A 23,383-nucleotide genomic window follows, 5' to 3' on the forward strand; every position below is an offset into this window, starting at 1 on the left:
GATATTAAATTCTTATGAAAGTTACACCCACTGGTGTTGCCTTTATCAGTGTGTATCTCTACACTTTCTAAACATTTAGAACGCTTTGTTACTTCTAAGAAGATGAAGTAGCAGTACGACCTGCCTTTTCTGGGTTAAACTTACCAACCCGCCCCCCACCCACCCGAAAAAATAATCAGAAAAAAAAGTGACTAATTGCTTCAGATAATAAGCTTATCTTAAAGACAAAACTTCACCGAAGTCCAATTTAAACATACTAAAAACATGACAGTAGCAGCACTCACACATAATTCTTACTTTTTCACCCAGTAATCCCACGCCTAGGGTGTTAAGCAAAATACCTGTATTCCTGAAGGTGTTTAGTTCAGGGTCTCTGTTACGATAAATAAGGTATACCACTGGTTGTAAGATGTGTTCTGATTCCAGAGATTTTAAAATTTGAAGAAAAAAAGAAGTGTGTCTTAAAATAGGTAAGAATAAATTAAATTCCACACAACAATGATTACACAAATAATGATCAAATATTTAAAATTAAATTGGAAGAATAATGTAGCATGGGATTTGGACTGAGAATGCGATTGTGCATACATATGGACAAGATTAAGGCCACAACTAGCCCCAAAGAAATCATTGCCAAATAGCAAAAGGTCCAAAGCTCAGCCGGCAGGACTGACTGCCCCCTTCATGTGAATTGAAATCCCCTTCCTCCAGGCCGATGGTGGTGTGTACTAGGGATGTAACTTCTTAGCAAGTGAAGCATTGGCTGGGTGTCTGCCCTGTCTCATTTCCTATGCTGGGTGTCCTTATGTAAGGCAGAAGTTACAGCAATATCATTCACGGTGTCAGCCACAGTGCTTAAGTGCCTTGCAAACACTGAACAATTTTCATAACAACTCAATGAGGTATTATTATTCCTTTTCTTACAGTTAGTTAATTCTTCAGCCCAGACATCCTCTGAACTCCATAATTATATATCTATTGTCTATGTAGTTTATTTGCAATATAGCGGCTGGAGCAGTCCTTTTAGGACCTAAGGCAGATTGTGTCTCCTCTGCTCTGAAAACTTTCCATGGCTTCCCGTTCCACTCAGAAAAAGGCAAAGTTCTTATATTGACCAATAAGATAGTATGTTGTCTGCATTGTCCCTTCTCCCCCCAACTGTACTCTCACTGCACTGACCTCGGTGGTCTCTGCTGTTCCTTGTATACGGGACACTCCTGCTCGAGGATTTTTTCACTGGCTGTTTTCCCAGCTCTCTGCGAGTCAGACTCCCTGACTTCCAAGTCTTGGCTTAGCTGTAACCTCCTTACTAAGGCTCCCCTGGTCTCACTATATAAATTGCAACCTGCCTCCTCCTTCCAGCACTTCTCTGTCATTCACTATTGTATTATATAATTTACTCTATTGTGTGTCTCCACTAGAAAATATGCTTCTGAAATCAGGGCTCTTTTATCTCTATTTCACTAAGGTAAACCAAGCATCAAGAACAGTGCCTGGTACATAGTAGGTACTCAGTAATGTTTATTGCATGAATCATTGAGATAATTGGTGTGGGGGAAGTTAAGCAATTAAGCAAAAGGCCACACAGCTAATAAAAGGTGGAGGTAGATTTTGAACTGGTATCCATGTATTTTACTTCTAATACTAGAAGATGACATCCAAAAAAATGTGTTAGGATGAGTCAGATTATGGGTAACTTTTGTCCTTTATCCTTCCCCGCAATTTAATTCTTAGGTCATATTTTTATTTTTTTCAAGAAGAAAAAGACAAATAATTTAATAGAAAATCGAGCCAAGGACAAGAACAGACAATTTACAAATAGCCAAAAACCATGGAGACATAGCCAACATTACTAGAGTTAAGTAAAAATCAAATTAATGAGTTAGTATTTATTACCCATTAGATTGACAAAAGTTTAAATGACTGATACTGATATCGTCTTGGTAAGGTATGAGCATCAAATTGTTACTACCAGTAATTTCCTGTAGGTGATAGAAACAATAAGTTCATATACATATTTAAATTTTTAAGTGATGGGATTATCAATGTTTTCAGATGTAGCTAAATAAAAAGCAAAACTCTCCCTCAGAAGGAAGAAGCAACTGTACCAAGCCTTAAACTCTATGCTAAAACTAAAATTCCAAAAACATTTTGAGCTTATATCATATTTTAAATAAAAGTATAATTTTAAAAAAGGTACCAGAGTGGAAGGAAAGAACTAAATTGCCAGGAAGCTAGTGCAGGCAGCCACAAGGTTGAAATCTGGTGTCTCAGCTGAGCAGTAGCTTGTCACACAAATGCACTGATCTTATCTGTCCTAAGAATAAAGAATGATGGCGCGATAAAACGTTGGTAAAACTTGTGCGTGCTTTTGACCTCAGATGTTCTGTCAGTAATCTTGGTTCTCTATCTTTCTGTGTAACCTTGGACAATTTATTTAACTTTTTTGGTTCTCAGTTTCCTCCAAAATCAAAATAATAGTCTTTCTCATAGAGGTGTTGGGAAGATTAAATGAGACACTTTCAGTATGTAAAGAACTGGAACTTATTATGTACATACTGAAATGTAAAGAACTCAATATTATCATTGTTGCTGCTTAGTTGGTACAGAATTTTAAGAAATTTATTTTTTGATGAATGGGTCTTGTTGCCTAGTGAGTTTTGGCAGGTGTCAAAATAGAGAGCAACCAATATTGTTATTGTTTAGGTAGCCAAACAGTCTTTGTTAAATGTTTGTGTTTTTTTATGGATGCTTTCTTGTGGTTATATATTATATAGCAAAATAGCCATTTTCCTTAATTTATATACGTTTTAATATTTAATGTATAGTGGATCCTACAACTACCACCCCATTGGTTTTGAGTAATGCCTGTGGGTCACTTGTCGTGCTAAGTTCTGAGAGAACAGAGAACAAAGAAGGCTTGTACTCCATCCTTAAGGAGCTTACAACAGGCAGGGAGGCAGACATGTAAATAAATAATTATGATACAAGGTGGTAAGTGCCCTTAATATATTTGTGAATAGTATAAATATGAAAAAGAGGGAGTAGTAAATTATGAATAGGGTGCAAAGAGGGGAGGCTTTATGAGGGGGAATTTCAGGTGCTTTACTTGAAGAACATCCCAGAGGACCCAAAGATGCACACAGATTCTTCCGAGGGACTGCCCTCAAAGAAAGACTTTAGAGACCCACTTTGTACATTTTAAGATGTTTGTACTACACACGAAGACTGAATCTCTCAAACCATCTAGAAGAGAAAGTAAAAAAGGTTGCAAGACTAGATGAGCGCTACAGTCTTGGTTGTGTATAATTTAGAGAAGGATTTAAATTGGAGAGGGAATCTATGTTAAGTTCAGTGAAAGAGAGTTAACACCACACTCTTCATTTGGTATTTTATTTGAAAGCAGAAAAGAACATCTCAGCAGGCAGGAAACAGAGGGCCTCACAGCACCAAAGATCTTTATAAGAAGTGGTAAATGAGAAAGTAGAGGAAGGGCTATTGAGAGAGAGAGAGAGAGAGCGCGAGAGGGAGAAATGTTAGAACTCAACATAGGGCAAAAATAATTTAGTAAATGAGACTATATAGTGTGAGAACCATAGTATGTAAAGTCCAGCCTTAAAAATGTCACATTAAATTAGTGAACCATGTAGCCCACTCAGTGTTGGAGAATGGTCTCAGGTTACTGCCAGTGTATCCAGTAAAGTAGATAGCTTCATAGTAAATTTGAATGATAAATAAGGTCACAAAATAATGGTACCTGAGAAAAGAATGAAAACTTGATATACTAAGTTTTTGAGTCCACATAGCAATGAAATACATGAAACTGGAAGAATTAACAGAAAGTAGGGGAAATGACTTATTTTTTTAAATGTAACATAAGGTGGAATTAGCACACATGGAGAGGGTTCATTGATAGGACTAATAAAGACACTTTAAGACTAGATGGATTCTTAATAAAAGCCATTATTCCAGTGCAGGAAGATGTATTTTGTGTGGATAAATGCCTTTGGAAATATGTACAAGTTCTCCTAGAGATTCTGGGCTTTAGAATTACATCTATAGTTTTCAAACTTAGTAGTGATCAACACGAAGAAATACATGTGTGTGCACCTCAATCAAAAATTTCTCGAAATATTACTTACCTGTACTATGTGAGATACATTCTGCTCTATCTAATTTAAGAGAGCTGGTCATATAACTCACCAGAATGATTTCCTGACCACTAGTGGGTCATACCCCATAATTTGAAAAATGCTGAGTTATATACTCTAGGAAAGAAAGAGACTGGATTTTTTTAAGTCTCTTCTCTGAAGACAGTGTCTATTAAAAAGAAAGTACCTCCTCTGTCCTTGTCTGAAACCATTTTAGTTACACCACAGAACGGGCCCAAAGAAGGCCCCTGAAATGGATCTTCAAGTAGAGCCTATCGGAGTGCTCAGGGGCTTGGCCTTTGACTCTGTTGCATAATTCAGGACTATGTGTCTTTCTAGTATGGTTAATTTTTTTCTCCTAAACTTAGTACTATTTAGAATTTGTAAACCGTCTCTTAAGTTAGATCTAGAAACTTGGATATATCTCTGACTTTCGGAAAAGGAATATTCACATAGAGAATAAATGAGGTTGAGAGTGTGACAAGTGACCTATGATAATAGAAATGGACTTTATGTATAGAAAGATAAAGCTTTGAAAAGAGTTTATACTTTAAAAATCTTGAATTACGTGCCTTAAGTGAACATATCTTCAAATTCCAGTATGGCAGAATGAAGCATGAAGCCAGTAAAAGGCAGTTTTTTTGTTGTTGAACCAGTGGAATCTACCACCCTAAGAAATAATGTAGGCTAAAAATAATAGATTCAGAGAAATTTAGGTAAACTCGTGATTGACAGAGTAGGATGACTACAAAAAGCCAAGCTATCTAGCAGTTAATGAGTTGTCCCCTTTTTCTATCATAAAATACCCACAACCTGGTGCCTTTCAGAGACTGACTTTGTGATTAGGCCCCTCGTGGCAATTCTTTGATGGAAGAGTAGCCAAAATGGAGGAAGCAGAGTCGGGTAGGTCTAGGCTTTTTGATTTCTGAGGTGTTCTGTGATGCTGGGGAGGGGAACTGGAATGCAGAAGGAAGCCGCTTGGAACTGGCTGAACCTGAATTCCAGAATAGGCTAGAAGAATTCATAGTAAGTAAATTGTAGACACTCTAAGTAATTTATGGACTTCAGTTATCACAATAAATGAAATTGTGAATATGCTGTGTCTGTTCTAGTAAAAGGTAAATGTTTAGTCTGTAGAATACAAATTCTCAGGCTGTTTCACCAAATAAATGTTTAAAGTCGGAGCTTTTGTAATAATAAAGCTACGATTTTGTATATGTGAAGAGAGTTACCTACAAAAATATTATTTTTTATGATTGGACTTTTACAGTTGGATTCCATACAAACTTTTGGTTACCAAATTATCTTCAAATGGAATATTTAACAATCTTTTTTTTAAGCAACACTTTTTTATGTAAGGGTTGAATACCAAGAATTACTTTATGAACATTTTAAATTGATCTTTTTTAATGTTTGATTTAGTTTTGATACTATACAACTTGTATAGTCCTTTAAAGTATTTTAAAATGTATTAGTGATAGGTGACATTGGCCCCATTCTTACATCATGGAAAATAATTTACAATTTTAGCAGTGCTGTTCAATAGTTCTTGTATTGAAATATAAATATTATTTAAAGCTTAAAACTTTTAAAAAAGTTTGCTCAGGCAAAACAAAGTAGGATTTTTTTTATAATTTTAGAAAGTAGTTTTTCTAGACGAAAATGTCTAGATAAATATTCTTTAAATTAGACCTTTAGCCAATGTGTTGGAGCAGCACCCTTTCCTCGGAGGTCTTGTTTTTGTAAACTAGCCGAGCTTTAAGTTGTTCTGGTTTAGTTCCACGACTTTGACTCGGAAGTAGTTCACAGTTTATTGGTATTACAAACAATGCTGCAGGAAACACTCCTGTGTGTTTCTGTAGGGTTAGTTATTTTTTTTTTTCCCCCTGTAAGATGGATTGTCAAATGGTATCGGTGAATTTAAATGTGAATTTAAATCTTTAAATAATTAATAGACATTATTAGGTTGTAAGATTCTTACAGTTTATACTCTTAACCACAAGTAATAGCTTTCTTGTCAAATGCTTGTGATGGATGTTTTCAGTCTTTCAAATTTTATAAATCTAATATTAAAAAATTGTATTTTATTTTTAAAATTCTTGTTTCTCCAGTATATACACACACATATGTTTATGGCCTTTGCGTTTCTATTCTTTGAATTTAATTCCCTGTGGCATTTTTCATCTTTTCCTTATTAATTTTCAGGAGTTCTTTGTATACCAGGAATAGCAATCCTTTATAGGGAGATACATATGTCTTTTTAAAAATGATTGATTTCTTCCAACACAGTTAGTTTCTCCATTCATAAGAGAATGCATTTGTTTTGAAATTTTTCTTTAGAACCGAAAGGCCTTCCACATTCAGAAGCTGATTTCTACTTTGCACGATCTAGCATATGTTTCTAAGTGTGTATGTGTGGGTGTATATCTATGACTTAGAGCACTTAACAGATCAGAGGGGAGAGACCACAATGCTAGAGCTAAATTTACGTTTATGTTACATTTAAGAGTACTTGTATCAGTGGGGCCTCTGAATGTTTCCATTTAAGATTGAAGTTTGTTACTGCTGTATGCTTTTTAGGAGATGCTTCTTTCTTGTTTTCAGATGTGTTACCCTGTGGTAAATTGATTAAGGAAAACCCTCGCATAGAGCTTCCTAGGTTAAGGTGCACGCATCAGCCCTGGGGCAACTAACTGGTAGGGCCCCTGGCCTTACTGGGCTTGCTGCTTACCTCAGCGTGCCTTGCCTTAAACTATCATTTTGTATGAGTGACATGGGAAAGGTTGGAAGCACTGACTTAGCAGCTTCTTAGCCTGTACGTGGTCTTGATATAGCATAGAAAAATAAAAATTATGAATGATAACTAATCTCAAACTTGTTAGAGTGGATTTGCTTTTATTTTGTCACTTTTAAAGTTATTCTGGTATGTTCTTTACTAAGCACCAGCACATTTTTTAAGTGCCTACAAGACTTAGAATTCATCATAAAATAACTACATCCTTGGATTTAAGCAACATTTAAGTTTTGTAAGGGGTTTTTTAGCCAATAGATTATATAATATAGTCTTCCTCCACAATTAAATCCAGAATGCAGTTTATCTTTTGCTGAATGGTAGATACTTTTTTTTAAAGGTGTACTATCAATTGGATATGTAATTCACATTTGCTAGTCCTTGACAGGTCTTTTCTATTAAAAAAAGGTACAGTTTTGCAGCATTCTTGTTCCTAATTTAATTCACTTAATAAATAGTTGCATGCCTTCATGTTCCAGGTACTGTATTTAGGACTAAGAACATAGCAGTGAACAAGACTGGCAGTCTTGACCTCAGGATGCTGAAGGAAGGGTGGGGACTGACCAAAATCTGTAAACAGCCTGACATAGTAGAAAGTGCCATGAAGAAAAGACAGGGTTATTTGATGGGGCTGAGCGTGGGGTCTTCTGGCTAGGGGGGCTAGGGGAAAACGTCTCTAAAGAGATCTTTTAGGTGAAGACCTTGATGGGAAAAGGCCAACATGCTTGTTTTTGGAGGTTTCAACCGTCCAGAGGAAGAGAACGAGAAGTTCAAAAGTCCTGAGGTGTGAAGCTTGGTGTGTTCAGAAAGAAGTTTAGCTTTTATTCCGAGTCTTAACTAGAAGGGGACACGATGAGTTGCGTTTTAAAACTTGTGGTGGCTGCTTTATAGATCATAGGAGCCGCCTCACTTCAGGCTGGTGAGATGCTCGGATGAGTTGTCTCTCCCTCTCTCCCACCCCCCTCTCTTTCCCTCCCTCCCTCTCCTCATTTTCGGTCTCATCTGGTTGCAGACGTCTTCATTTCTTCCTTTGTAGTTGGGAAAAAAAGATCTAGGGAAAATAGGAACTGTGGGTGCCCCTAAAAAGTGACCTCCTGGTAACTGAGGGATGGAGTTAGGAGTGTGTCGGGGCTCAGGTGTAAGTACCAGAGGCGGAGGCAGTGTGTCATGACCTGCCACTTTGAAGGTCGTGGGGTCTTGTCCCACCTCCCCTTACAGAAGTAAAATGGGCTCATACAAGTTTATAGTGTAATAGTAAAATATCAGAAGCAAGAAGTAAATAGTTAATATGTAAAAAGTAAAAATTGCTTACAATTCTGCTGAAATAATCACTAATACATGTTAATTCTAGATTTTCTCACCTTTTTATGATTCTAGATCTTCCTCTTTCTAGATTAATATAAAAAGGTTCAAACTATATCTTTCAGTTTTGTTTATCTTGCACAGCCTTTTCCATCTTGTATATCCAAATCTGCTTCATTTATCACAGATATTAACATTTAGGACCCTGGGGTGAGGTATCTGGTCTTTTTTTCAAGTTTTCAAGGATATAAACAATGCTGTAAACTTGTATCTTTATACATTCCCTTATATTTCTGTAGGGTACATTCCTAGAGAGAACTGAAGTGATGGACCATCAATCTTTAAGAACATTTCAAAATTTTAATAGTTATTACCATATTCTCCTCCAAAAAGTTGTGCTAAAACCGAGAGTAATGCCATGTTGTGATCTTGAGTAAGTCTTTAAACCTTTGGTTTCCTCAGTTGTCTGCTAAGAATAGTTAATATCTGTCATCCCCTCTTGATTCAGGCATGTGATGTGAGAAAGAGCTTTGTGCATAATGGGTATTCAGACAGAAGCTTCTGGTTGAAAACAAGAGGTTCAAATTAAATGGTCTTTAATTCTAGGCCATTTCAGTTGTGACTGAATGATTTCAAGTGTCAGTGTTGTATATGAAAAGGTAAGGGCTTTGGAGTCAAAGTTGAAGGTTTTGAATCTTAGCTATGACACTTAAAGCTGTGTGAGAATTTTCTCAACTGTAAAGTGGGGATGTAATTCCTGCCTAGAGTATCACTCTGAGGATTAGGTTGGATAATATGAGTGAGATGTATACAGTCTATACGGCCTCATAATAGTAGCACCCAGAAAATGGTAGCTATTGTTAATAATAAGACAAGTTTCTAAAAGGTGGGATTTCCTGTCAATTTCACCCTTTTCTAAAGGAGGAAACAAATCTCTCACGTCTGCATTTTTGCTGAGTCCCAGGCACTGCCAGGGCACTGTGTGTTCTCACTGCAGACGGTCTGACTTACTGTCATTGTGTGACTATCTATGGACTTCTACTGCAGTTTTCTTGTTGCCCAATTAAAAACATTAGGTTATTTTTGGTTATGTGACTGTCTCTGCTCGCTTCTGTTTATAAGCTTTGGTTTTGCACTCTGAACTCTGGTGGAAAGTTCATGGACTTTAAATTTAAACAGATATAGAATCTGGTTATTTTGCCTATCACTTTGGTGTTCATGGGCAAATAGTATGATTTTTCTGTGCCTTATTTGTTTAAAAAATGAAGGGTGGAGGAAGGGATTTAAAATCTTTGGGGTGCTTAAATTAAATGAGATAATTTATATATAAAGTGCCTAATACAGGTCCTAGAAGTACTAATTTCTTTTCCTTGAAGGCAGAAGATTATGGCTTATGCTTTTAAAAAAAATTCTCATAGTACAAACATGTGAACTCATACTCAAGGGTAGTTGCTCATACTTGATATACAATAATCAAAGAAGAGAAATTCAGTTGAAAAAGTATTAGACTAAAAGTCAGGAGACCTGGGCTCATGTTGCAGGTTGGTTTTTAACTGATGATATAACCCTTGATCTCTAGTCCCCACTTTGCTAATTTTTCAGTTGTCTCTGAAATATTTTATGGAAATATACTAATATAGAAGTTTTCTGATTATTTAAGCAGAAGGTATCACGTGTAAGAATGCCCACATACCACTATTTTCACAGTTTATATATTGTGTTGTTAGTTGCATTTGTTTTAGAATTATAATTATTTGTCCTTTTTTTTTTTTTTTAACCCAGATTTAAGTATTGCATAAGCTGCATCAATGGAGCACATACAGGGGGCTTGGAAGACGATCAGCAATGGTTTTGGACTCAAAGACGCAGTGTTTGATGGCCCCAGCTGCATTTCCCCCACGATAGTTCAGCAGTTTGGCTATCAGCGTCGGGCGTCAGATGATGGCAAACTTACGGACTCTTCTAAGACAAGCAATACTATCCGGGTTTTCTTGCCAAACAAGCAAAGAACAGTGGTACGTGAACATTCCTCTCAGAAAATTGAGCTTTCCACCTGCCTATAGGAAAACATGGATCATGTCGCCCACCTTATAAACGGAAAATATTCACTGTCACTTAGAGTCTTTATTAATTGGCTTTCCAATTGCAGGTTTTATTGCTTTATATTGCTGTGTTCCTTCCACACTCTCTATTTTACCCCCACTCTTTGGCCTTCTATTATTACTCTTGCCTGGAATGTCTTCTGCCACTTGATCCAAACAAATAGTACATTCTTATGGGTGTATATTTCAAAGACTTTTTTTTTTTTAAAAACTCCCTTAGACCTTTCTAGTGAATTTAAAGAAATTACTAATAAAATTTTTTTTCCTTCTAAATATTAAAATGTTCGCTTAAATTTTGGGGGATAATGCAATCAAGTACTTAGAGGAAAATAAAATTACCCACAAAAAACTGTTTTGTTAAATTTCATAGGCCCCGAGCAAGACTGGAGGTAGCTTAGAAATCACAGCGTCTTCCTCTTTTCCAGGGCACTGGCCCTAGCCAGTTATTCCTGTAGAGCTTGTTTTTGTAGTACCAGTGACAGATTCGTAGTGGCATCATGGTAGGACACTGCCGCTCAGTTTTCTGACACAAAACCCCAACTTTTCTAAGAAAGTACTGCTCAAAAATGTTTCCTGCTATCCTGGGAGGAAAAAAACCCATCTAGTTAGAACAGAAAAGTGAAGTTGTGCTAATTTTGCTTGGTGGGACATTTGAGAAAACCTTAGTTCAAAACTTCCACACCTTCTCCTTTCCTACCCTCTATTCTTTGTGTAAAATCAGTGCTTTGCGTTTATTCTTTGTACCTAGGTGAGGGAAGTTTCCGAGATTGGGAAGCCCAGGCCAGAGTTTTCTCAGTTTGTTTTTAACAGTTCCACTCTCCTCAGTTTACTAATAAATTCCTTTATACTTTTTTTTGTGAACTGAAAAGCCTCCCAGTTATAGTATTTGTACATTTAGGTACATTTATATTGAAGGCAAAACTCAAAAGGCATTTCAAGTTTGAGTAAATTTATTTTTATTTCCTTTCCTAAAAATGAAAGTTTAATGGCTGGCAGAACAAATAGTAATAATCTCGTTATAGTTCAATGCGATCTTTCATTTGCAAAGCGATTTTTGCCTACTATTTCTCATTCATTGTCTAACTTGATGGAAAGCCCGGTGGGCAGTGTGAATGTGATGGGAAGCTGAGGACCATCTGGTGTCGCTCTGGGTGTTACTGCGGCTCTTTTCCATCTCCGTCCACTACCAGTTTGCCTGGGAGATTGGGAAACTTAGTTTGTCATAGTGTGGACCTTTAAGACAACGAGGCCCAAATCTAAATCCCTATATGGCCTTTTATTACCTGTGTCATCTAGACACGATACAATTTTGAGCCTGTTTCCTGACCTTTATGAAATGAGGCTTATGCTGAATACAGTGGCTAGTTCAGAAGTAAAATGGTAGAGATGGACCATCTATCTCTGGAAGAACCAGCTTCTTTCACTAGGCACCTAGCTTCAGGGGAGCCCGGAAGGGGAAAGGAGTCACTTGCTGGCCAGCACCATCAGTCAGCTGTTTCTAATCATCCCTAGGTCGCTTTACTGCTGGAACCCAAAATAACTCTCATCATTACTTGGGGTTCCAGAAATTAGTCAGATTTAGCTGATTTCAACATGTATCCATGAGGAGTTGTAGAGAGGAGAATGACAGAGAGGATGTATATCTGATTTAAATAATTTTAGAAGTAGTAATTAGTAGTTGCTTAGTTTTTGAGTTTTTCTTGTCATTTGTTTTGTAAACATACGTGTCTCTTTACCTGCTGCTGTTGCTGTCACTGCTTCCTCTCTTCCTTCTCTTCTCCTTACTACCGCCACTGCTGCTACTACTACTACTGTTGGATGAGTGGTTAGACTGTCACTAAACACCATTGTTTATCATTAGAATCATCTCAAAGGCAGGTTAAAATACAGATTTCTGGATTTCATTCAAGATTAACTAAATCAGAAGCCTTGAATGTGTTGGAGGGGAGTGGTTGGGACTCTGCATTTCACAAGCCCCTTAGATGATTCGATGGCAGCCACATTTGAGAACCCCACTAGAGTAGAGGATATTTAAAGAACTGTCTAGCTCTTGGAGTCTGTTACTTTTAAGGAAGGTTAATGATATAACACAGATATCACTTTACAGTTTTCAAAGCACTCCTGCACAGTGTTTGATACAGGTCATGATACTGTTAGTATGTGTTTATTTCTCTTTGTTCTCATTCTTGCTATCTTAATAGTTCAGATCATTATAAGTGTATTTCACTTAGTTTGTTTTCTCGAAGGCTGGAAGTTAATGGGATCTTCTAAGAGTATCACTGCTTAAGGAACCTTTCAAATAAACTTGTTGTGGAACATTTTAAATGAGTGTTTTAAGATATTTTAAACCTTTAGAATAGATACAAACATTCATTCCCCTCCCTCTAGGAGCTGGGTGGCCACTGTCAGTCAGCTGTCACACTTTCACCCAGTGGGTAACTCCATTGTAGACAGTTTGCAACTACTGCAAATTTACACTGTACTCTCCTTGGCCATCCTCACTCGAGTTGCCTTACTTTTGATGAACTGTATTGGCTTTAAAAACAAAATGTATAGGGCTTTTATCAAAACTCTTAAGAGCACAGTTGAAATGTGTATACAGCTGGCAGCGTTAGCACCCTGGGCACCCACAGTTTCTACTCGGCCTCTGAGTGCCTGCCTAGCTTTTGAGGATTAAGTCCAGGGGAATGTGGGGGGCCATATACTGCTAAGGCTGCACGGAATGCTGTGCACATTTGTTAAACTAACAGTGTTGTTTGCTCTTACAGAAGGGCACTTCCTACACTTCCTGCTTGCCCTCACTGTTGTGAAGTGCATATGAGATGGAATTTTTGTTAGGAAGATCAACTATTTTGTCAAAAATAAGTAGAAATAGAAAGTTTTGATCAGAAAAACTCATGTTTGTTTATGGACCAGACTGGCTTATTTTTTCTTTGGTGGATGTTCATGCTTGCATGTACCTTTCAATGAGTCAAAAACTAGAAATGTGTAAAGGGAAAGTAATCTCTCCCAACCACTCTCTCTTGATGTTAACAGCTGGGTGTATCTCTCTCTCTCTCTCTCACAGACAGACAGACACACACACACTCACTCACACACGTTCTCCGCCCTTTAAATAACCTTACTCTTTGCATTATTCTGAAAAATATTTTCCCCAATTAACGTATCATAGGCACCCCTCCCCTCAGGTCATTACGAGTACTATAGTAGTGGCATAATCTGACATACAGATGTTCCATACAAGCACTCACTTACTGCTGGACATTCTGGTTGTGTGTGTGTGTGTGTGTGTGTGTATGTGCACACCACTACAAGTCATTCTGTCATAAATCTATTTCTACACACACTCTTATAGACGGGTACATTTCTTTCTATGCTCAACCTTTCCAAGGGGTGTGCAGCCTGTGTTGTTCCTCAAGCTGGTCCTTTGTTTTCAGGTCAATGTACGAAATGGAATGAGCTTGCATGACTGCCTTATGAAAGCGCTCAAAGTGAGGGGCCTGCAACCAGAGTGCTGTGCGGTGTTCAGACTTCTCCACGAGCACAAAGGGTAAGGACTCAAAAGTTAGCTCCTCCTTCATACTAGTAAACGTCCAGTTTTTAAAGCATTTACTAGCTTCCCGTAAAATATTGTGTATTTGTACATTCTTGTTTATAAAGAGACAATGCAGAAAAATAAAATAAGAGCTTGAAATTATTGCTTGAAAACATTGCATTGGAAAATAAAATACACGTTAGGTGTTGATAGTGTTTCCATAGATGAAAACAGTAATGGTACGATGGTTTGTTTCTTGAGCAAAAATTTATGTGTTTGCTGTCATGCGGTGCACAGAGTAAGTGCTGAGAAAGTATTTGTGTGTTGTTAAAGAATGCTGCTCTCAAGAGATTGATTCTTGTAATTCACTCATCTTTATTCGCTTAATGTTTACTGAATACCTACAGTTTGACAGACACAGGGCTAAGAGACGCAGGAGAATTTCTGCTTCAAGGAAGATCCCTAGTTCCATCAATTTCTAATGGCGGTGGCGAAGTAGAGTCTTCTCAAAGGCTAGGCACTGCCCCAGCGTATCAGAGCCATCCATAATTATCCATTGTCTAATACTATCCCCCCTAAAATGTGGGGAAATTACCTTGCCTCTACCTTCGTCTTGGAAGGTACTAGTTCTGTACTGAGTTTTGGCTTACATCTGTTATGTTTCAAGGAGTTCCCCAGTTGGAGAGTATAGCCCAGGGAATGTGTCTACTCAAAAGGGTGAGTAGGCTAAACCTCTCAGCTTAGCAGGCAATTTGTTCAAGGGCAAATCTTTGAAGCAGATGTCAGCTTTATTTGAATATAGCCCTAGGTTGGTCCCCAAACCAGTCTGTAGTGCTCCTTAAAGATGAGAGATCTCAGCTATGTGAGGACACAGTGAGAAGGCAAAGATCTTCGAATCCGGAAGCGGGCTCTTGCCAGAACCTAACAATGTTGGTGCACCCTGATCTTAGACTTCCAGCCTCCAGAACTGTGAGACATTAATCTGTTGTTCAAGAGAAAAGACGAAAGAGATTCTGAGACAGTGAGGGGCTTGATCAACTCTCATCCAAGGCTGCATTGTTTTGGAGCTACCCTAGGTTCTTTCTTTGACAGCACCTCAGACTGTTCAGAAAACTGGCTGCCCCCTCTTTCTTCATTAGGGTAAAACAGAACTTTGGAGTGATAGGGGTGTCACATACCTTGTACAGGGAATTACATTAAGGGGTGGCTTATTTACTGTTGGATGATCGGAGAAATGGCTGAAATAGTCTTCTAGTAAGCAAAGGGAGAGGTTTGAAAGGTGCTATGAATGTGTTCTCTCCCTACCTGAGAATAGTCATCATTTAGGAGTCGGGACTGATTAACTAGACAAGACATGAAAAAGGAGCTGGGCATTAAGTTTTACTTCAATGTATCAATTTTTCTGTCCAGTTTAGGCACAGAAAGAGTGGTCTCAGAGTAAATATTAAGACAGTTAAGTCTTCTGTCAATTTATATTTATAGACCCTGCAAACAACTTGACAGATTTGAGCCTATTATTAATAGAAAAATGCATTTCATTTGTGATTTCTTCCTATTTATGTGTTTTCTAGGTTGACTTTCTGCTGTAACAATAGTAATAACCTATTTTAAAGGGTTTTAAGATTTTTATAGGATTTTAATGTCACAAAGTGCAATTTATTGCATATTTGCTTCATCATGAGATTGTTATATTTCATTGTTTAAAGAAAACTTTAAGAGTATAAGCTTTGGAGTCCAGCTGACCTGGATTCCAACAGAGGCCTTTACACTCACTCTGTGGCCTTGAGTAAATTACCTTCTTAGGGCCCAATTCTCTCATTTTAAAGATGGGGGTAATTATGTCTACCTCATAGATTTGTTGTATGAATTAAATAAGTTAATGTTGTCTAGGATTAGGTTTTATGTTTATATATCATGAGATAAATGGTAGCTGCTATTATTGGTATTGAACTCTTACCTGGTTTAAATATTTCCCTTTGTATTATGTATTTTTTAAAATCTCCTTTAGTAAAAAAGCACGTTTAGATTGGAATACTGATGCTGCCTCATTGATTGGAGAAGAACTTCAAGTAGATTTCCTGGATCATGTTCCCCTCACAACACACAATTTTGTAAGTTGCAGATCTCTTCTCTTTGTGGCATATTGGGTGCTTTGGCCAACAGGAATTTCTCAGATGATAAGCATATATGTTGTTTAAAGCTCTAGTTGTACCATTGTTTTACAATAAGGCAATTTAAGCTTCATTAGTCACAGATATACTTGAATTTCTAGGTATGAATTTTACAAATGTTGGAAGATGACTCTTCATTCTATGAAACCTCTTGGGGATCATCAAGAAGGAAATTATTTTGTCTTTTGTCATCTTGCATTTATTCAGCATAATTTATACCTGTGTTCTTGTTGTTCCAGGCTCGGAAGACCTTCCTGAAGCTTGCGTTCTGTGACATGTGTCAGAAGTTCCTGCTAAATGGATTTCGATGTCAAACTTGTGGCTACAAATTTCACGAGCACTGTAGCACCAAAGTACCTACTATGTGTGTGGACTGGAGTAATGTCAGGCAACTCTTGTAAGGAACCGTTCTTTTTTCAAAGAACATAAGGGGGTAGGGAAGTAAACATTTTTGAGAATGCTTATTATATGTTTGAATGACAAGTCGGGGTTTGGGACTTAATAAATGAATTGTCATGATCCGGAAACCATCTATTTTAGAAACGTGACATTTCTGAAACCAGTTTTAGTGTGGCATGACTCTCAAATGAGCAGGTAAAACTATTATCTGTCATGTAGAGATCACCATACTGTGATTCATAAGACAACGGGATATGAAAACCAAAAAAACTTTTGTCTTTTCTCTCTTGACAGTGTTATCTATCAATACTAGTTTGCTAGTACACAGTCTTCACCTCAAACTGGAAACGGTCTTAAATGCTTTGAGTATAAAACGTTAAAAAAGACATTTGTATCCTTTAGGAGAGATACCAAAATATATTTCATATAGACAAATATCTTTTAGTAAGGTTTAAATTAAAAACTGTTCAAGGATATAAAAAGTCAAAGTTGAAGTTTTATCCTTTGTTGAGGGATAAACTAAAGGAAGTGTTATCAAACCATGATGGGAACATCCTCTTCTGTGGTAGAGACATGTTGCTTTTGTGAAGAGACCTTGTGTAGCATAAATGGCACAAGCTTTGGAGTCCAGCAGACATGGGTCAAAATCTCAGTGTTGTCATTAACTAACTGTAACCACCTCTGAGACTTGGTTCACTCATCTGAAAAAAGGGGGTTATTACCTTCCTTGCAGTGTTCTTGTGAGGATTACCTGAGACAACGTGAAATTGCCGAGTATGAGTGCTCGCTCATCTCATGGAAAGAAGATGCCCAATTAATATCAGTATCATTTGTCCTCTTATTTATGATGTATGGTGCAGAGTGTGACTTATTCTTCATATTTAAGTCTTTTCATGTATGTATTTCCGAGACAGTATTTCAAATAAAGCTCTACATGATTTATGTTATAAAGTGCCCCACTGTGTAGCTTTAAAAAACATTGTTTTTACACAACCAGGCATTGGACCAGTGTTTCCTAGAAACACATAGAGCGTGTATGTTCACATTTTGTAGTCGTTCAAACCCAGTCATTTGGGTTGGTGGTCCCTTTATTCTTGGTTCCCTAAAATGGTTGAGGGAAATGTGACTAGGAAAAGTTTAGTTTGAAGAGCTGTTGATTTACAAGGCAAGGCAGGCTGACTCAAAAATTACTGCAAGTCTACAAACTAGTCTTTCTCTGATTTCATTTAGATTGTTTCCAAATTCCACTATTGGTGATAGTGGGGTCCCAGCACTGCCTTCTTTGACAATGCGCCGGATGCGAGAGTCTGTTTCCCGGATGCCTGTTAGGTAAAAATTTTTTTTTCACCTACAGCTTTTCTTTTGGAGAGTGACACTGGGGTGAGTGGGATGGAATCCTGAATACAAAAGACAAGAGTTCCTTTGCATTATCTCCTCTCCCTGTAAACCCCTTGCTACTTCTTGAGACTTAATATTAGTGTTAGAGCAAAATATAGAACTTTCTCTTTGTGGTCCTGTAGTTCTTACATTCTGGAAAGTGACTAACTACAGGTTTCTTTTATTATCATGATACACCCTTTAATAACATCACCTTTTAAAGACCTTGAGATTTTGCCTTCCTCAATATGTAGTGAGATGAGCCTCAGGGAAAGGGTTCCAAAACTATTTACAGTGATGCAATAAAAATGAAACCCTCAACTTTGAAATGTTATTATGGCCTTGCATTGCTAAAACCATTAGTATTTAATAGACTGCTGTGTTAAAAAAAAAAAAGGCATCTAATTAGATTTTTAACACAAATATCCTTTTAAATGGACCTGTGAGTTTGAGCATACCTTGTCCTTACTGTTTTCCAGCTTTGAAATCAGTTTTGTTGAGTTCACGTCTTGTTCAGTGTTACACTTGGATTAGGAACCTAAAATAAAATCTACATCTTTGTCCAAAATTTGACTTTAAATGTATTAGGTTGGTGGAAGAGTAATTGCGGTTTTTGCAATTATTAACCTTTTAAACTGCAGTTACTTTTGTACCAACATACTATTACAGGGGACGCCAAAAAAATGTATACACATGACTTGTATTCATCTTTTGTTATTGGTATATATTATTACAGTTGTTTCCTTTCTTAAAATGTTTATACATTTTTTTGGCACTCTCTATATATAATTATATAATATTTAATGGCCTTTGTAAAACTACCATGGAATTATTAAAGGCAGCATATCTCAGAACAAGGAATTTGTATTGAAATGATATATGGATATATATTTGTGTATGACTTTTATTTTTCTTGATAATTTGAAAAGAAAGTCTGACCAACAAATTGTACTTGCTTCTGAAGATTTCACAGAAGAAACCTGGCCTCTGAGGGCATAAACATTGCATTACCTGGGAAGGCAATTTTTCAAGGCAATAGAACAATTTCTCTTGGAAAACTAGCCTTTAGAAATGTTACCATTTGAACTCATTTTTATCCCTTAATTCATGCCTTGTGTTACTTAAATCTGAACAAAACATTTTTAGAGCAAATAAGAAAAATGTTATGCTTAATATGTTGTTCCCAGTTTGGTGGGGGAGTGGCATTGACTGAAAGAGGCCAGTGATTAATTTCACAGTTAGATACTGCAACCTAAAAACTGAATTCGCATTAATAAACTGTGATCTGGTTATTGGGGGAGAGGATGCCCATGGATAAAATGCTGGCCTTTTTGCAGACATACTCAGCAGGTCTAGCCATCTGTTAAATAATCTTCCTTAAAGTTCTCTGATTTAGTCTCAATTGAACTGGGCAACTTCCAGCTTAGTAGGTTGGCAAATACTAATCTGTTCTTCTCAGAGATGGTCTAAAAATTTGGAGTATTCTCTAAAGGTGATTTATTAAAAAGAAGATAATGTGTTCTTTTCATGTGAATTTCAAGCACATATATTATTTCCTTTTCAAAAATTTGCATGCAAAGCACCTAGACAGAAGAAATTTTTTTAAATGGTGTATATTGAAAGAAAGGCACATTTTGTCAGAGGTTGTAGTACAAGTAGGGTTTGCCCCAGAGTATCTTAATGGTAGGTAGTTGAACAACTTGACCAGTGGGGAGGCCTGAGTGTCAATCATGAAATTGTCTTTCTCCTCTGCGCCTAGTTCCCAGCACAGATACTCCACACCCCACGCCTTCACATTCAACACCTCCAGCCCCTCCTCTGAAGGTTCCCTCTCCCAGAGGCAGAGGTCGACGTCCACACCTAATGTCCACATGGTCAGCACCACCCTGCCTGTGGACAACAGGATGATTGAGGTAATAGGGCCCCTTGGGGTGGTGATGGGTATCAGTCAGGTACTCAGGTTGGGGAGACCGTGGTGTCAGAGAGTTTTGGGTTTCAAACCTGATGAGGAATATTGCAGCACCTTTTCAGGTCTCTGGACTTTCGGAATTTCTTTTTCTTCCACTCCATCTTTAGACTGGCTGAATAATCCAGTTGGTATGTATCATTCAAGTGGAGAACTAAAATTTCCTGAAGAAATGTGAACATTTGAACTCATTTTTTCCATGTGAGATTTGAATAGGATTTCAGTGAACTACTGAATACAATACATAAAGAGTAGTTTCATTTTGGTGTGGGAAAGAAAATAATAGTGATGGAGAACTACAAACTCTGAAAGACTTTAAGTGTTTTTATTTAGAAATCAAAGGGTGGAGCCATAGGATTTTAATAAGCAGATATTTAGGGAGATGTAGAAGTGCCCAAAGCTAGTGTTTTCAAATTGCTGTTTCTTTTCTTGGCCTTTTGGTATGTTCTATTTGTTTGGTTTGCTTTCTAGTTCATCTTTAATAACAACTGAATACACTTAAAATACTTCCTTTGTTCTTTATTCTTCTTTATTTCTCATTGCTTTGGACTAGAATAACAGCCTGAATGCTTCTCCCAGGGCGTGGTCCAGACGATTTTGTTTGAGGGGAAGAGTAGGTATTCTTCTTCATGCCTTTGCTTTCTTGTAAATTAACAGGATTGCTAAGACTCTCAGATAGTAGACTATCAAAAATTAAATAATCACTAAATTAAATTTTGTATTTCTTGTTAGACTTGTTTTTATTGGGGGGGTAATAGATTATATAGGAATAAAAAATATTCTGTATGTGATATTGCAGATAGGTGAAAAAAGTTTTTCAAGTGTGATTTTTGAGGCCAAGGGCATTAAAAAAATTAAAAAAAAAAAATCAGTTCCAGCCTAAGACTAACACTAGATTTATTTGGTTGGTACTCACAGCATCGCTATGCTGTTTATACCTTGTTTAGAAACCAAATGTGTCAGTTTGCTTGATGTACCCTGAAAATCCTTTGTTGAAAGCTTATCAGAGACAACTGTATTGTCTCTACATTAGGAATTGTTCCTTGAAAAACCTCAGGGACACCTGCCACCTCAGGCACAGCTTACCTCACTCAACCCTCAAATCACTTTAGATATACTTGTTCTACCAATCAGGTGGCAGGGATTCAACAGAAATGTTGGCTTCTGAATGTGGGGTCTAAAGTAGTCATTTGCCGGGTGGGAGCACTTGGAATAGCACAGGATTATTGTGAGGAGGTCATGTGTATGTAAGCTATGAATTTTAATTCTTATCATGATTAGCCCTGATAATACAATAACATACCAGTTACTTATCTTATGTGATTTGTTCCTCTCATATTTAGAGGAAATATTAAAAGTGAAAATTCTCAAATTTTTGTTATAAAATAATTAGCATTACTGTTACACTTAATCCTTTCTGTACTTTAGAGACAGAGCAAATTTTTGATTATTTTGTCACACGATTCAGCATTTTTACAGTACACATTCTTGCTTTGTTTAAGCCATTTGTGTTTCTTTTTAACTGATTTAGATTCCAAGATGATTGAAAAGTTCTTCTAGGATAAGTCATTCCAACTGTAGAAATTAGCACAAAATAAAATGTGAGGTATATAATATATACAGGGAAGAAAGTTAATGTGACATTAAGAAAAAAAATCTTAGTTCATGGGAATATAATTCTGGTCCATAAAAATACATTGTGTCATGGATGGTTTGACTAAAAAAAAAGAATACGTTATTCGGATAATAAAGCTATAGCTGCTGCATATTCAGGTTTGAAATTCAGGTTTATTTTTTGGCCAATGTTTTGCCTACTTGGCAGTCATCCTGTCGTACTAAAAAACATACCGATTCCTGTGCTTCCCACCTGCTCTCCCAGACATGGCTAATCAATCCTGGTGGGGCTGGGAGGCTGTATTTTCAAACACCTCTCTAGGTGATTCCTGAAGACTCGCCAGGTGTGGGAACCCCAGAACCAGACTTTATTGGTAAACTCTGAAGGTGCTTTGGTGGGGCTGCCAAAGGCAGGGAGGGGCAGCTGGGTTTATGGTTTTTATTTTTTTATCTTGTAAAGATGTCATGGAGTGGGAGCATTCCAGTAATAGTGGTGTGAGAAAAGTCTCTTGTCTTTACTGTGGTTACACAAAGAAAACAGAGAATAGAACTTCCCAGAAAATTATCCTTTTTGAGAATGTGGGGGCCAAGTGGTTTTATATTTTTACTATTTATAACTCCAAATGAGGATCTGTAAAATGAGGATTTAGGTCTTGTGGGGGCCTTGTGATTTAAACTGACCCCCCCGCCCCCGGTTTGTAATAAATTCTAAAGGTAGCCTTTGACTTCTCACCTGAGTAAAATGTAATGAATTTCAGAGCTTACCCATAAGGTCTGAGGAATATTTTGTAGTAAACTAGCTCAGAACTGAGGTCCACGGTGATGCTTTGTGCTTCTATTTCTGCCACCTACTGGCTGTGTGACCCTGACCAAGTCCCTTGCCCTTTTCTAATACGTATTCTCAATCTCAGATGTAGATTTTGGACTAGGGGATTATGATCCTTTCAGCTTTCCATGATTTTAGGCTCAGATAAAGTAATACAGTCATCGTGCTCACCTCTATCAAGTCTAACTTCTGGTCAATGTGCCCTGATAAACTCCCAGAGAAGGGAGAATGATGTTGTCACTGAATCCCCCGTATTTGGTTTTTTTTTTTTTTTGGAGCCTAAGTGGAGCAAGATCGTCAGTCATTGGAAAGATCTTAGCTGATAGTAACTTTGCTACCCTTCCTTAAAGAGTATCAGTTTGCTGTGTGCGTTGCTTTTTTCTGAGACAAAGAATGTGGTTTTCATTGTATGTGAAAAATTAATATCATTCCTCCTAATATTTGATAACAGTCTTAGAGATATTGGCCACTGACATTTGGTGAGTTTAATCAAAGGAGAGAGTGTGTAATTAGACTGTATTTTGGAGGTTTTATAATCTACTTTGTTTCTGCAAATCCTCCTCCCCTTGCTTTTCCCCAGAGATCATCTTTTCTAGTTCAGAAATTGACCAGCTTTCCTTTTCTGTTTCAGGATGCAATTCGAAGTCACAGTGAATCAGGTACTTGTTCAAAGTCATTTAGCAAATAGCAGTGGACTTGTTCTCTTTATGCTGTGTATTTTCTGTTTGGCTTACCATGTACGGATTCTGTTTGTCTTATCTGTTAAGCCTCACCTTCGGCCTTGTCCAGCAGCCCCAACAATCTGAGCCCAACGGGATGGTCACAGCCCAAAACCCCCGTGCCGGCACAGAGAGAGCGGGCACCGGGATCCGGGACCCAGGAGAAGAACAAAATTGTGAGTGTGGCCAACAGTACCTCCTGCAGTTAGGGTTTAATACGAAGCACTTAGCCGGGACATGAGAATACTTCTAATTTTCGGGGGCAGGGACTCTAATAAAAAACATATTTAATGAATCACAAATATCAGTGCCGTTTTTGGCATGCTTGCATTAGCAAATGTGCTGGTTTATTGTGACACACCTAAAATGGTATTGTCTCAAAAGACAAAAAATTGGAATTATAGTTAATATGTCTATCGTTAAAAGATAT

The 23,383-nt window shown here is 37.4% G+C and overlaps 1 protein-coding gene across 5 annotated transcripts in view; it reads left to right on the top strand.

Moving 5' to 3' along the window:
• Positions 1-23,383, top strand: part of RAF1 (Raf-1 proto-oncogene, serine/threonine kinase) — a 61,141-nt gene that overhangs the window by 26,070 nt on the left and 11,688 nt on the right. For 2 of the 5 annotated variants that reach the window (XM_033133131.1, XM_033133132.1), the window contains exons 2-10: positions 10,027-10,259; positions 13,784-13,896; positions 15,890-15,992; positions 16,292-16,449; positions 17,682-17,780; positions 19,588-19,741; positions 20,348-20,407; positions 22,866-22,893; positions 23,002-23,129. In XM_033133131.1, the coding sequence (XP_032989022.1) occupies positions 10,053-10,259; positions 13,784-13,896; positions 15,890-15,992; positions 16,292-16,449; positions 17,682-17,780; positions 19,588-19,741; positions 20,348-20,407; positions 22,866-22,893; positions 23,002-23,129 (1,050 nt within the window). In that variant the 5' untranslated portion in view covers positions 10,027-10,052. Of the gene's footprint in view, positions 1-10,026; positions 10,260-13,783; positions 13,897-15,889; positions 15,993-16,291; positions 16,450-17,681; positions 17,781-19,587; positions 19,742-20,347; positions 20,408-22,865; positions 22,894-23,001; positions 23,130-23,383 lie in introns of those variants that run through there. The other 3 variants (XM_033133133.1, XM_033133134.1, XM_033133135.1) reach the window with 3 other exon arrangements.

The sequence above is a fragment of the Rhinolophus ferrumequinum genome, chromosome 17, assembly GCF_004115265.2.
Source record: "Rhinolophus ferrumequinum isolate MPI-CBG mRhiFer1 chromosome 17, mRhiFer1_v1.p, whole genome shotgun sequence".
Lineage (NCBI taxonomy): Eukaryota > Metazoa > Chordata > Mammalia > Chiroptera > Rhinolophidae > Rhinolophus > Rhinolophus ferrumequinum.